This window comes from Rhinatrema bivittatum, chromosome 18 (assembly GCF_901001135.1).
Source record: "Rhinatrema bivittatum chromosome 18, aRhiBiv1.1, whole genome shotgun sequence".
In the NCBI taxonomy this organism is placed as follows: domain Eukaryota; kingdom Metazoa; phylum Chordata; class Amphibia; order Gymnophiona; family Rhinatrematidae; genus Rhinatrema; species Rhinatrema bivittatum.
In genome coordinates this window covers 42816260-42831759 of record NC_042632.1, presented here as the reverse complement: position 1 = coordinate 42831759, position 15500 = coordinate 42816260, and the positions used below count along the sequence as shown (strand labels likewise).

The 15500-nt window shown below is 39.5% G+C and overlaps 1 protein-coding gene across 4 annotated transcripts in view; it reads right to left on the bottom strand.

Annotated features, from left to right (window-relative positions):
- The window catches only part of LOC115079775 (ankyrin repeat and KH domain-containing protein 1-like), a 187418-nt gene extending 172187 nt beyond the window's left edge, over positions 1–15231 (bottom strand). For 2 of the 4 annotated variants that reach the window (XM_029583623.1, XM_029583625.1), the window contains exons 1-2: positions 13988–15229; positions 1139–1292 (exon numbers count right to left, since the gene is read on the bottom strand). In XM_029583623.1, coding sequence (XP_029439483.1) covers positions 1139–1292; positions 13988–14242 — 409 coding nt within the window. In that variant the 5' untranslated portion in view covers positions 14243–15229. Of the gene's footprint in view, positions 1–1138; positions 1293–13987 lie in introns of all 4 variants that reach the window. The other 2 variants (XM_029583624.1, XM_029583626.1) reach the window with 2 other exon arrangements.
- Positions 15232–15500: the final 269 nt, after the last annotated feature.

Genomic DNA, 15500 nt, shown 5'->3' with positions numbered 1-15500 from the left:
ATTTTTCTTATATTGCAAACACATTGGGGTAGATTTTATAAATCTGCGCCCGCGCGTACTTTTGTTCGTGCACCAGGCGCAAACAAGAGTACGCGGGATTTTAATAGATACGCGTGTAGCCATTAAAATCCGGGGTCGGCGCGCGCCAAGCTGCCCAAACTCGGCAGCCTGCTAGTGCCGAGCCGCGCAGCCTGCCTCCGTTCCCTCCCCCCACCTTCCCCTCCCTAACCACCCCCCCCTCACCTCTTGCTGTACAAGTTACGCCTGCCTGAAGCAGGCGTAACTTGTGCATGTACCCCTTTGAAAATCTGGCCCATTCTGGGCAGCTCACTTTCATTGCAGTTATTCATATGCATAATATTTTTATGCTACTAAATTTCATAAAATAGTAGCCTTAAAGAGACAATCACAGTGTGGATACAAATTGTGGTACATGGGCATTAAAAAAAAAAAAAAAAGGAAAACCCATCACATGAAAAAAGTGATAAAGAAAAAACACACATTTGGCTGAGCAAACAATCCATGCAGAAAAAAGCCCAGCCAACTGTGTTTAATATTTGACTGTTAAAAATAAATACAGTAAGTTACTTTATTATACTGAATCTAATTTCTAACTGCCTTTTGAGCAGGAAATTTGCAATTTATAAACTGGGAAGGAAAGCAGAGTACTGCTGGTCTACACTGGAGTAGTAATGAATGCCAAACTATGTTTTGCTCTCCTCTGATACAAAAGGTGGTGCTGCAAATTTACAGGAAGGAAGGGTAGAGAATTCCAATGCCTAAGTAGTCACATGCAACACCTAAGTGCGTGCTTCCAGTCTAAAATGGGCAAGGACAGTTTATATATTCTCTAGTTTATTTCATGTGTGCATGTATACCTTGGAAGTATGAGAAATCAACAAGACCAAAACAAGGAAAACAAACAAATGCAAAATTTTGTATTGTTCAACTCTGATGGGTTGTATTAGATGGATTTATCTTTTCTTCTAGCATGTGTGATGAAGCGCCAACCCTTGCCAAAATACAATTACATAATCCAATCTCAGAGTTTACAGGAGTCAGCTTAATAGTAACTACAGATGCTATAAATTTGTATATAAAAACAAAAAAAATCTGAAAAGTATATGAGAAAATGTACCTGCTGCTTCTAGCAAGGCTTCTAGTCTTGCTTGTGTCTCTGGATCAACTGTTCTTAAGTCTGCTCCTTCTGCAGCACTTGATAAAAATAATTCTGATGCCGTTTTAAGCACTGGGTTATCCAAATCTTCTTGGTCCAAAATAAATGATTCAACCTGTTTGAAAAAAAATTTAATATAAGTTTCACCTTACAAGCATTCCACAATTACAAAGATTTGTTAAACTATATTAACAAAGAATAAAGCCATACAGAAACAAGGACAAGGCAAAAGAGTCAAAAGAAAGCATAACTAAAATAGTTTACAAAAACTAACTCCACTTATTCCTCAAAAGAGAAAAATCAGGGTCAGTAAAGACAGCGATAAAACCATAGATATTATAAGGCATATCTGTAGTAGTATTAAGGTAAACCTTTCACATAGTATAAAGTATGTGTGTCAGAGCCAGGCAAAAAAAAGGAGCCAGGACTGGTTAGAATACCTGGACAGGGACCAGGAATAGAAACAGTAGCCCTTACAGGAGAAAAGCATCAGAAACTTAGGGCCAAGAAAAAACAGCAGCACCTCCAGCCTTGGGCTGGAAGGAGATGTAGCCGGTGGGGACCTAGAGGTTCCACACAAAGAGAGAAGGGCTGCAAAAAGTTAAAAAAAAAAAAAATTCCTTTCCCCAACACACACAGCCTAAGAATTCTGGTTCACATCTAATTCACTCTACCACCTGCGATGATCTTCAAATAGTATCAAATTGGACAAAAATGTCCCATCACTGCTGTATTATACTAATATTTGCATAAATTGATATATCTTTTATACCATGCCAGAAAACCTGGTTCTAATATTATTCTGAAATTTTAAGAATTTTCAAAACATTTGTTTAGATGGGGTTGCAGGTTTCAAATAATTATTAGTGCCCCCGGAAGTTTATGATTATATTACGAACCATTATAGTGCCGGGAGCACCAATAATTATATGAAACCTACAACCCCTTCTAAACAAATTTTTTGAAAATTAAAGCTAAGAATTCTGGTTGGCGTTTTAGATTTCTAAAGCTTTCCACCCTCCAAAAAAAATTAATTCACTTGCTCACAATAAAAGTTTTAAGTATGAATGAAGCAATGACCAACAGTATAGGTAGTTAATGCACTGTTGCAAGGAGTTGAGGACTCAGGTAAACACATTAATAATGATTAGAAATGGGCTGAAAAAAATCTGAATCTTGAATTCAAAACAAACAACTGTCAGCATAAAAACTATTCAGTCCATTCCTTCGGCCCATTATGTTAAAAAGCGCCTACTCAATCATCATTTTTTCTTGACCTGCCACTAAATGTGCTTTTGCAACTACAAAATGCTTGAATTCTGGCTATTGCTTTGCCTCCTGAAAGCATTCCACATGTTCACTGACCTCCCCATTCCATATAAACCAACCTCTTGGCCAGGGCTTTCCAAACCTGTCCTGAGGTCCCCACAGCCAGTTGGGTTTTCAGGATATCCACCATGAATATGTACGAGATAAAATTTGCATCCTTGAGGTCATGATCCTCAACATTTTGTCTGGTCACTGCTTGTTCTTCCCCTTCCAGTATAGCATTCAGCCCTTAAATTTCTGTATCCCAGATTTATATTTTTTTGACGATACCAAAACTTGTAACACGATGGACAGCTAGGAAGGAATGTACAACATAAGGAGGGATCGAGAAAAGCTCAAGGAATGGTCTATGGTCTGGCAGCTATAATACTGAAGGTGAAATTATTCTAAGCAAAAAGGAAGAACATGATTTGAGAGTAATCATATCTAATGATCTTAAGGTGGCCAAACAGGTGAATAAAGTGATGGTAAAAGCCAGAAAGATGATTGGCTGCACAGGGAGAAGAATGGTCTTTGCCGAGACCTAACTTGAAATACTGTGTACAATTCTGAAGATAGCATCTTCAAAAGGATATAAACAGGATGGTGTCGGTCCAGAGGGTGGCTACTAAAAATGGTCAATCGTCTTTGTTCTAAGGCTTATGGGGGACAGACAAAGATCTAAACATACACACCCTAGAGAAAAGGTGAAACAGAGGAGATAGGAGACATTCAAATATCTCAAAAGGTTTCCATGCACAGGAGGTGAGCTTTTTTAAATGGAAAGGAGGCTCTAGAATGAGGAGTCATGAGATGAGGTTGAAAGGGGGTAGACTCAAGAGTAATCTTAGGAAATATTTCTTTACACAGATGTGTGGAACAGCCTCCCAGTGGAAGTGGTGAAGACAAAAATAGTATCTGAATTTAAGAAAGCATGGAAAAAATACAGGGGATCTCCAAGGAAGTGATAAGAATTATAATGCTAAATTAATTGGACAGATGGGCATACTGGATGGGCCATACAGTCTTTTTCTGCCATGTTTCTATAATGCTGCAGCTGACATGCTCCAAGCTATCTCATATATATTTTAAGTTTTATCATGCTATCCTTTGGATATATCTTTTACCATGTCCATATCTTCCTCTTGTGATAGGTGCCTATAGAGTACACCTACAAAGATATAATTCATGACAACCCAAAGCAACTTAGACCACTATGAAAAAGAAACACGTGACAGTGAAACTATTATCCTGTAGCCACTTACCAGCCTTCCATGATCTTTAATGAGTCCTAATCAAAAGTTTAACAGGTAGACACTAATCAATGGTTTTAAGTTGAAATTTCAACTGTTGATTTAACTAGTTGTAGCAGTGGCTGGAAAATTGTTGGTAAATTATCTTCAATAGGTACTACACCTAGAGTATTGAGCAAAGCTCTGGTCGCCCCATCTCAAAAAAAAGATAAGGAAGAACAAATAAAAAATGGAATAGGTCACCGATGAAGACAAGCTATGTAGGTTAGGGCTCTTCAAGCTTGAAAGACAGCTAAGAGGGGACATGATAAAAGTTTATAAAATCATGAGTCTGGAGGAACAGGTAAATAGTTATTTACCCTTTCAAATACTAAAACAAGGGCAGACCATTAACTAGCAAATAAATTTAAAATAAATTGTAGGAAATATTTTTTGACAACATAGCTGGATTGTGTGTTGAGAGGACATAGTCAAGGTAACTAGCATAGTAAGGTTTAAAGAGAGGTTTGGACAAGTTCCTGGAAGAAAAGTCCATAAAATATTAACCAAGTAAACTAAAGATGCTATTGCTGCTATCCCTGGGAGTAACAGGAAATAGGTCTACTTTATGGGATCTGCTGGGTACGTTCGATCTCAACAGACTACTGTTTGACAGGATGCCAAGCTTGATGGATCTTAGTCTGACCCATTGTGGCATTTTATTATGATCAGTAGGAACAAAATATAGAAATATGGCAGAAAGCCCATAAGGCCTATCTAGTCTGCACATCCACATGACTGCTCAGCTCTACAATCTAATGCTCAGAGATCCCCCCTGTGCTTTGTCCCATGCTTTCTTGGATTTAGATACTGTCCATATCGCCACCACCTCCACTGGGAGACTGTTTCATGGATCTATACCTACCACCCTTTCTTGAAAAGAAATACTTCAACATATGCCTCAGTCTACCCTTTCAACCTCATCCCATGACTCCTCGTTCCAGTGTCTTGAGACCTAACGCCTGTGCATCGATACCTCAAAGATATTTAAATCTCCCCTTTTCCCCCCGAAAGTATATGTTTAGATCTAAGTGTCTCCATATGCTTTACAATGAAGATCACAGACCTTTTTAGTATCTACTTTCTATACTGACTCTATCCTGTCTATATTCTTTTGAAGGTGAGGTCTCCAGAACTGTACACAGTATTCCCAACGAGGCCTCCCCAGGGGACTCATTCGTGAGCAATATCACCTTTTTCAGGCTGCCACTTCTCACTATGCACCCAAGCATCTTTCTGCCTTTTCCGGTCACCTTGAAATCAATGGATATAATCACCCTTCGATCCTACTTTGTTTTGTGCTTAGAATTTCACCCTAGACCATACTACAGGTTTGGGAATCCCTACTCTATGCCCAAGAAATAATCATGGCCCAAGTAGAATGAGCCACCACAAATTCAGGCATCTGAAAGTAACTTTTCTGGCCTCAAAAGATACATTTTACCCATCTAGCAATGGATTTGCCTATATTTAGTTCACAGAAAACAGCTGTTCTCTCAGATCTGGACATACATCAGACCTTATTTTTTTAATCCAGATCATTTCATCTTTGATGCTTCTAATCTGAATTACTATACGATTCCCTGGTCTGATCACTACATAATATTGAGCTTCTTTGAACATACCAAGGAGCAATCCTCCAAATCATAAACTCAAAACACTAATATAGATAAAGATCAGTTTAGAGATTTATTTATGCCACATTTAACAGAAATTGATAGATTTAATATTAACTTGGCTGTCTTCTTGGAATTCCATCACCACCAATATTTTAAATGATATTGCTCCAATTAAAGCCTTACCACAAAATGATTAAAATCTGCTCTGCGCTTCTCGATGGCCTTACAAAATATGAAACAGGCATTATGAACCCCAATCGTGCAAGGATCCTTCCAAGGGATCAAAGTCCACCTACTAATATTGTTAATAACTAATATTTGTAATCCACCTTGTTTTCTATCAGAAATATGGGATCTAAATATTGATAAATAAAATAAACACCAAGAGGCCGATACTCAAAAAAAAAAAAAAAAAAAAGCCAAGCACTTAAATTTAGATGCCTAAATTAGGTGCCCATGTTAGGTACTTATTTTCAATCAAACTTAGGCCCAGGGAAGATCATTTTTAAATAAATGTGCATGGCAGTATACACACACATATGGCCACAGGCAGATATACATAAGTATTTTGTAAGCTGCATGTATAATATGTGCAATTTTGTATAATATGCATAACTCATAACACATGTATATAGGTTTACATGTGAATACACATACAGACTCTTCAACTTATTTTAAAAAGTTGTGTGTATTTTATACGCGTGAAAGTAGGATTTACTTGCAAGGGTCCCAATTTACTTGTGCCAAGTCGGCCAATTGTAAAACATGCGGGCATATATGAAATTAACCAGTTTACCAATTAGTCCACCAGTTCACCATCCTTTGAGGTTATCGAGACCTTCCTGGTTCTTCTGCCTGAATTCCCCCCCCCCCCTCCTTCTCACAGACCTATCACCCAAGTTTGTACTACACAATAAACATTTAATATTACTTATGCCAGATATGTAAATGGCCTTGCCCCACAAAACCCCTAGATCAGCCCTGTTTTACACGCAGATGTGTATGCGAAAGTGAAAACATGTGCATAATGTTTACTTTTACAAAATACGGAATATGCAAGTAGTGGCTACTTATACACATATGCTAATTTAAACATGCATAAAATTAATCTAAATTAAGGGAATTATAGCTTAGGTAATGAAATTTAAATTTGCCATGATCTGCCTAGATTTAGGCTCCTAGGTTAAATTTGCAAAAGTGCCAATTTAGGTGCCTAACTGCAAAAGTTAGTAGCCTAAATCCTTTGAAAATAGGCCTCTAATCTTCTAGGACAATAAGAAGGTATAGGCAGCACTAACTGGAGAACAAGCAATATTTTGTCAAAACTGAAGGTGGAAAACTTAGGGCACAGGTTTGGGACACCAGTAAGGCAGTATTTGGGATCATTTAATTTCAAAAGCATCAGTAATGAAAGAAATGATGAAGTATGTCTTTAAATCAGAAAATCAAAACTAGGAAAAGGATATATAGATAGAAAGAAGATAGCAGGGGAACTTGTCCTTAAGAACCTCCTTAGCCAGTTGGGTTTTCAGGATATCCACAATGAATACGCAAAGATAATGTGATCCTTCATAAAAAGATTCTGGGAAATGCTATTGGGCATTGAAATTATGTTTATTAGTTTTTCAAAAGGTGCCAACTATTTCATCTATGGACTTAAAGAGGTATTTGAGGGAAATAAACTTATTTCAAAACAGGTGTTTTCCTTGGACAGCAGGATAAGCAGTCATGCATGTGAGTGACATCAATCAGCGGCACTAACAGAGCATTCACAACTGTAGAAAAAAACTTTAGACAACTACTTGGCCTGATTGTGACTTCATGCCCTACTGATGCCATCAAGACATCTCAATCCTATGTAAAAGGATAAGTAGCCACCTCCAAAAAACAGGAGGTGGGAGTGAATGCATGGCCAATTATCCTGTCTAACGAAGAACATCCGTTACAGATAAGCAACTTAGTTTTCTTCATAGACAAACAGAACGAATCAGCCACACATGTGGGAATGTTAAGAGCTGTCCTCCAACAAAAATGGGAAAACTAACTATCCAACAGGTGTGTCAACTAAATACGTACTTTGGGGCATCTTGTAAAAATTTTAAATGGGCCCTAATGGGGATGGAGTTGGATTCTACCCTTCTAAAACAGCCTGGAGGACCCTTACCAAATCTATTACATCAGGAGTCAATGTCCAAACAATAAATTAGAAGTAACTTGTGGCCAGAAGCCCATGTAGCATTCTTGCAATTTTTCTTAAAGAGGTCCACTCAGATGGGCCATAGCTCTGACAATGTGATCTTTCACATATCACTCTAGACTCAGACTAGCTTAGGCACAACAAAAGGAGATGCAATCTGCCATCCAACTAGAAAATGGTATGTTTGATTATATCAAGTCAATGCCTGTTTGTGTCAAAGGAAAGAGTTGGACTTAAGGGCTTTTTTTTCTGCTCCAGGCAGAAAGCAATGGCTATTTGGCAATCCAAAATGTGCAATACCCAAATGTAATCTACTTTGAAGTGTCAGAAAAGGCAAAATCTAAATAAAAATGTATTATGAGCATGAGGCCTGGGAAAACATGGTGGTAAGATGACAGATTACTATAGAAATCAGACACCACCTTAGACAAATTTGAGATGAGTGTGCAGCACCACCCAATTATGAAGAGACTTCGGGTATGACGTATAAAAGTTAGTACGGCATGAAGCTCATGGCCACTGTGGGCTGAAATGATAGTCACTAAAAATATGACCTTCCAGGTCAGGAAGCTATCTCACAAGATTCAGAAGCTCAAAAGGGACTTTCATAGGTTGATTCAAATACCATGCTGAGATCCTATAACAATGCAGATGACTTAATGAGAGGCCTCACTTCAAGTAAGCCCCACATTAAATAAACTAAAGACTGTACAGAAATGGGGGTTCCTACTATATGGTGGCATTAAGCACCAAATAAATTAAGGTGAATCCTAACCGAGATGGTTTTAAAACCAGACTGACAGATACAGAGAACGGTCTTAGTTTGTTCAGGCCAAGAGAAGGTATCTAGGACCTTGCACTCAGACCAATTGGCAAATCTCTCCCATTTAAAAACCATGGGATCTTTTAGTACCTTCCTTCATAGACGTCAGAACATGAGAAATTTCACTGGAGAAACCAAAGAAAAATTACTTCACTCAGAGAACTTGAGAGATTGGAGGTTGGGGTGAAACAGTGGTCCCTGATTCTGTATGATCAGAGCTGAAGAATTCCTTAGATTGGTTTTCTGATACATAATCCCTGAAAAGGTGCTATAACAACCATAGTTTCTTAGACCTTTGCAAGTTTTATAGAGGTCTTTGCAATCAGGGAGGATACACATACAGAAGATCTGATGCCCAATGAAGGGAGGAAAAAAACAAAACAAAACCAACACTGTCCAATTCCAGTCTGATCATCTCCTGAACATTCCATTCAATGAAGTCGTCTACATATCGAGGAAGCCCTCAATCAAGAAATATTTAAATTCACTATCTAATCCATTTGCTAGGTTAGAAACATGATAGCAAAAAAAATAAAAATAAAAATAAAAAGACTGTATGGCCCATCCAGTTTGCCCATCTGCCCAATTAATTTAGCATACTTATGTCCTTAAAGATCCCCTGTATTTATCCCATACATACTTAATTTCAGGTACTATTTTTGTCACTACCACCTCCACCACCCTACCCTCCCTGTAAAGAAATATTTCCTAAGATTACTCCTGAATCTATCCCCTTTCAATCTCATGACCCCCTCATTCTAGAACATCCTTTTCCACCAGGCTCACCTCCTGTGCATGGAAACCTTTGAGATATTTGAATGTATCATATTTCACCTTTCCTCTAGAATATTCATGTTTAGATCTTTAAGTGTATTCCCATATGCTTTAGAACAAAGACCATTGACCATTTTAGCAGCCACCTTGTGGACAGACTCCATCCTGTTTATATCGTTTTGAAGTTGCAGTCTCCAGAACTGTACACAGTATTCCATGTGCAGTCTCTCACCAAAGACCTATACAGGGGCAATTTCATCTCCCTTTTTCTGCCGACCTTTCCTCTCCCTATGCAGCCAAGCCTCATTTCTGGCTTTTATCATTGCTTCATCCAAATGAACAAACTTGTTCTATAGATGTACTTCACTACTCTAATAAAAAAGGTAGTGATCATCTTACCAGATTTGGAATAAAAAAAAAAAAAAAAAGAAATACCACTAAACTGGCTACATAGAATATTTTAATTCATCTTCCCTTGATTACCACATAGTAGATTCTACAAGGGAGAAATAAGTCACAGATTCTGCTGGAGAGAAAATTGTTTAACATACTACTTAAATGCAAACTCCTAGTTAAGAGCAAACTCTCTTGGCCTGTTCATATAATTTCATGCTAAAGATTTAACACTCATTGTGAATACATGCATTAAACAATGATTACTTTCAAGTATGTTTTCATTTTTATTATCTGCTTCCTTTCAGGTACAAATGTGCAGTAATCTGTCCATTCTCCACCCACCCCGCAAGATTTTTTCACCTTAAAGGTAATCACTGGTATGCCTGCTCAATTTTTTTTTTAAAGCAAACCTAACACTTTGGACAGTTTCTAAAATACTGTTTTTCCTTTAGAAACCTGTTAATTTAAAATCTTCAATTTTTTCTTTTCACTGAATTACTTTAGCAGTGATTTCACATAAAAATGTGAATTTTGGCAAAATTTACATTTACAGAAATGTAAAAAAAAACCCCACACTTAGAAGCCTTTAATATAATCATTTACTGTATGCATACAAGGTATTTTAGTATCTATAAAAAGTCTGTTCACTCCATCTAGGGTTTCTACTGGCAGATATTCACCCTTAAATATAGTAACAGCTAACTATCCTCTTACTCATTGCAAAATTAAATTTTGCCATAAATAAGGTAAATCACCGATTTAAGATCCAAAATAAATCTTGGCTCTAGCTCTTGTTGGGAAGAAACTCTACAGATGTAGCATGTCAGTGAAATAGTTTAGTAGTGTTCTTATAGAAACTGTTGCTGATCTAACCAAAGACATTAGAAGTAGTTCAAAAGAGATCAACAAATCTTCTCACAGAGATCTCTACAGTATTTGACAATGGGAGAAGAATGATAACCTACCTGTTGTACCTCAACATGCAATATGCTGCAAACATCTCAGTTTCCCCTCAACCAAGAACCATTAAGTGGAGTAGCAGCCATGTGGTTAGAGAAGCAGGCCTTGAACCAGGAAAGCCAGGGTTCAACTACCACTTCTCTCAATGATGCTTCTTGCCACCTTCACCTCCACTGCCTCATCTACAAACTTAGGGCCTGATTTACTAAGCATTTTTCTACAGACACAGAATGTCAGAAAAGCCTTAGTAAATAGGCTCTTAGTTTGTACATGAGTGCAACTCTTCTCAGAGCTCAAATAACATACATAATTAGATCTTAAAAAAAAAAGTTAAAAATAAAGAGTACTAGAAGATATTTCTATGAGAGGATGAGCTATAAACTAGACAAGTGGATGAAACAGAATTCTGAGATCAAAAAATTAATACACTAAAAAAACCCAGCAGCATTATGAAGTAGAAGACTGGTAAAATATGCCCTCACAATGAGGTAACTTCTGTTTTAACTTTCAGACAGCAGTAGTATACATTACATGTGTTGCTTAAAGTTTAAATTATTAAACTTGTTACACTGGTCTTGTTAAAATTAGCTTACCTGCAACTTATGGAAAATTACAAAATATTCCCTTTAAGTAAACCTTGCAATTTAAAATACCAACTTTCATAGCATCTGCACTAGATGCAGTATGCAATTTAAGCTTTTGTTCTATGATCTTTGTAATTGGTTTTTCCTCTTAATTCCATTTCTGCTTATATTTTACTATGATGGACTATTAGATTGCATAAATATGAAATTTCACATTTTCTGGAATATTTTGTACATCACTATTTGTTCTTTCCTTCTTCAGAATACAGAAGACATAGTATATTTCATCTTGAAGTGCTGAAAAAAGTGCAAAAAGCAGAATATAAAAATATCTAAATAAATAAATAGTATAGTTTCCTTAGAACAAGGAAGTCAATGCTATTCACTTGACCCAGGGTATAAAACCTAACATCCAACTGTACTAGCCACTCCTCCCTTCCTTGTCATCTTTGCTCAAGGTGGCTGCCAGCTAGTTTCCCTGTCTTTGCTCATTTTTTCCTGTTATACAGTAGAGCAGTATTGTTTTCTTTACTGAACAAGCAGACTACAGTTTATAGTGAGAGTGTGTGGGTGGGGGGGGGGGGGGGGGGGGGGAGGGAAATAAAGGCTAGAAGAACTTTCTTCAAGTCCTAATACTGTTCCCAGCTCTCTTTATGGCTAATTGATTATAACCAATCATCCTGAAAATGAATAGGCCATGGGTGGAAGCAAAAGCACCTGAGAAAAAAATTTCTTGCCTGCTCCCATTGCCCACTTGTGCTGCAACACCAACATGACAACCAAATTTGCCAACATTCAGTTCCCTATCACCATTGACAAGCTGGCAACTAAACATCTCTTTAAAAGTGCAAACTTATCATGAACATTAGAATTTGGCACAGTATTGCATTTGACTTAATACTACAGGCCTGCTAATCCAATTTCCCATGCATGTGCAAGCAGATGAGATCAACAGGGATTGAACGCATATTGAAAATGTGTAAAGTGCACGTGAGAGTAAAAGTCAGTCAAATTAGGCTCAAAACAGAGGTGGTATGCATATTGCATTGGCCCACCCCAAGTGGTTTATAATTTAAAAAAAAAAACAGACATCAGCACCACAATATCCAGTGGGAAAAAAGTCTCAGGCCCCTTAAAAACTGCTTTTGCATAGGAAAAATGTAGCCAGTGTTTAAAACAGAAAAAAAAAAAGTTAAATTTTCTGTGAGTAAAAAGTGTTATTAAAGCTAGCTTTCCTATTTTTGCACATGCATATCAAGTTTTAAACATGTCAAGATTATTTGACTTAGGCAAATAAATGCATATGAATTTGGATGGATAGATGTTTGTGGGCTTATCTATGGGCAAAGCATCAGTGAAGTGTCTATGGAGGTACCTCATGAACACCAATTTTTATTTTTTTTGGGGGGGGGGGGGGGGGGGGGTGTTGTAGCTCACTGCTTTTACAAGAGCTGCTTATTCATTACCCTATCCTGAGACCAAAAAGTTCCTCCTAGGGCAGGTGTGGCCAACTGATCCACAAACAAGCCTGGCTTTCAGGTTATCCATAATGAATATGCATGAGAGATTTGCATGCACTGCCTCCATTTTATGCAAATATATTTCATACATATTCATACACAAATCTACACATCTCTCTTGCTTGCACTCTCTATACACACAAACATGTCACACTACTGTGTATCAAGAGGTACAGTGGAAAATACAAAGGCTCCTTTAACCAAGTACTGATGGCCATATTTACCAGTACATTATATTATACACACGCATTGGTATGACCACAATCACCAGAAATAAGGTACAATTTACAGGTTAATGTTAACAGTGAAGATAAACAGTAAAAAAAAAAAAAAAGCTGATCTACTGACACTACAAAAAATAATGAACATAAAATACTGAAATGTGCTGTTAGCAAAACGTCTTCAAAAGAACCTATTAAACATTTTATTACATGAGTTTAAATTACACTTAGGGTTTATGTTAACTCTAGGTCTGGCATTTTGAAAGCAAAAATCTTATCCTACCTGTTGGTTATACAATCAATTTGTAAGTAGACGATATATATGATGGTATATTAATCCTTTATGTTTAATTTTCGAAGCAGATACATAAGGTGCTTCAACATAATGGCTGAATATTTCAACATAGGCTTTGTCAAACTAGGTAAGTTTGAATCCCAGTATGTGCCAATACATTAGAAATTAAAAATATTGGCTTGTTTTCACACGCCAGGTATTTTACTCTACTAAAACGAAAACGCTCGTCATTTTTCGACGAGGACATATGTTTAGAAAAAAAAAAAAAAAAGAATCGCTGTGGTCTACAACTGTCTGGGTTTGTTTTTTTTCCCCTGCGATTCCAGACGAGACAAACACAAAATAAAAAGGATGATTTTCAAACGGGAAAATCAGTGACATCGTCCTGCGTTACAAAATGTATCTGGCTTCCTCCAAAGGAGGAAGGGGGGAAAGGGTGGTTATGGGAAAACCTCGACTAAGCCAGCCCGAGATTCTTTAAGCTGGGGTGTGTACTGCGCAAAACCTGTTCGGCTTCACCATGTGTGCGCCCGAGAGAAGGAGGCTCTAAAATAGCAGTGCACCAGGCTGTGCAGGCCGAGGCGCTGGGCCGCAGACCATGTCAGGAGGCACTTCCGCCGCAGCCCAGCGAAACAACAGCACGGAAAGCCCGTTCCCTTGGAGAGCAAAGCCTCCTGCGCCTGCGGCCTAATGGTCTTAGCCGCCGCCCTACGATGTATTTAGTGATTTTATTTTTTTTTTTGTCTTTTTTTATTTTTTTTTGCGGTGCAGCATAGAGGGGAGGGGGAGGGGGGGTGATTCACATAGCTCCGGTTACTCACCTCAGACACCTCGTCCTCGTCGCTGCCAGAGCCCGCGCCTGACGAAAGCACGGCGGCCGCCGCCAGCTTGAAATCCAGCCTGTCGTTGCCAGCTCCTCCCGCGTCGCCGAAGAGCCGCACTTTCTTCCCGGCCAGGCCCACCCCCGGCTCGGCTCCCACTTCCAAGTCTACAGGCGGGGAGCGCGGAGTCACGGAGTCAATCTCATCCTCAAACCCGTCCGTCAGCATTTCCGTCCCGGCTATCGCATTCTGCATAGCTCCGTGGTGAAGGGAGGAACCAGCTTCCGCTCAAACTACGATTTCTTCAACTTTAAATTTCTCTATATATTTATTTATTTTTGACTTCAGAAAGCCTCCCCGGAAAAAATATCTGAAGTGAAAAGCAGAAGAAACCTTTCCCCAGCCATTAACTTCGGATGACCTAACCTAACGCTGGCGAATGGCCCCGCCTAAAAATGAAAGGCCGCGTTCAGTTATTTGCCGGAGAGAGGGCTCGCGGCCACCGCATAGGTCCCCAACGGACGTCACTCACGGCGCCGTCACGCGCCCTTCCTGCGCAAGCTGCGTTGAGTCGAACGCGGCGCCCCACACCCCGCCCGCTCTTCCTCAACTTCCAGGAGTTGAATTGGTGGAGTGGCGCGTCACTCACAGCCGCGGCCTGCCCCCCCCCCCCCCCCCTCCTGCTCCTTCCTAGCTTATTAACCTTCGAGCCCCTTAAAAATGCCTACCGAGCTTAGGTGGGGCGAGAGAGCATTGCTTGGTAACCGTTCGCGCTTCGGGAGAAGGCGAGGAAGGGCTCGCGCTGGGACTTGTTTACGTTTCACCGCAGAAGTTCAAAAGAAAAATATGGTCTCTGAAGCAGGCTGCTGCGTATTTTCCACCTTCTAGTCTCTGCCTGGATTAATTCCTGGCCAGCGATTGGCGCATCGCGTTGCCAATCAAGCGCAGAGCACAGGCTTCCCACCTTAATTGGACCGGGCCGCAGGAATCCTAACTTGCTGGAGAAGAGACTGGCTACGTCATGACGTTGGTCAGTTTAGGGCATACGTCTCTCCTAGACATTTTCCCTGCCACCTTACAGGATTCGTAGCAAAGGTCGGCGAGGAGAAATTGTTTCCCGAAGAGGGGCCGGTGGCGGGGCTTTGTAGCCAGCTTGGGCTCAGGGCTCTTGCCCCCCCCCCCCAGAATCCCAGAGACGGAAGCGCCCCCGCTTGTGAGCGTTGGCTATCGAGATATAAAACGAACGGCAGGGCAGAGAACCTCGTCCAACTGGGATGATGAGCTCCTCGGGGCAGGCTTAGAGGCAGCCTATTAAAATGCAACCACGGTTCTTTGTGTTGGTGTGACACGAGCAGACGTCTTTGCGTCCCCCACCCAGTCCTCCCTGCTTTAGCTGTCCCGTAGGACACGCCTAAGTTGCAGAAACAATTTTACATGGCCCTTATTCCCGTTTTTGAAACACTTTTTCATTCTAAGCATTTATCTGCAATAAACAGTCTTCCCATGGTCTCTT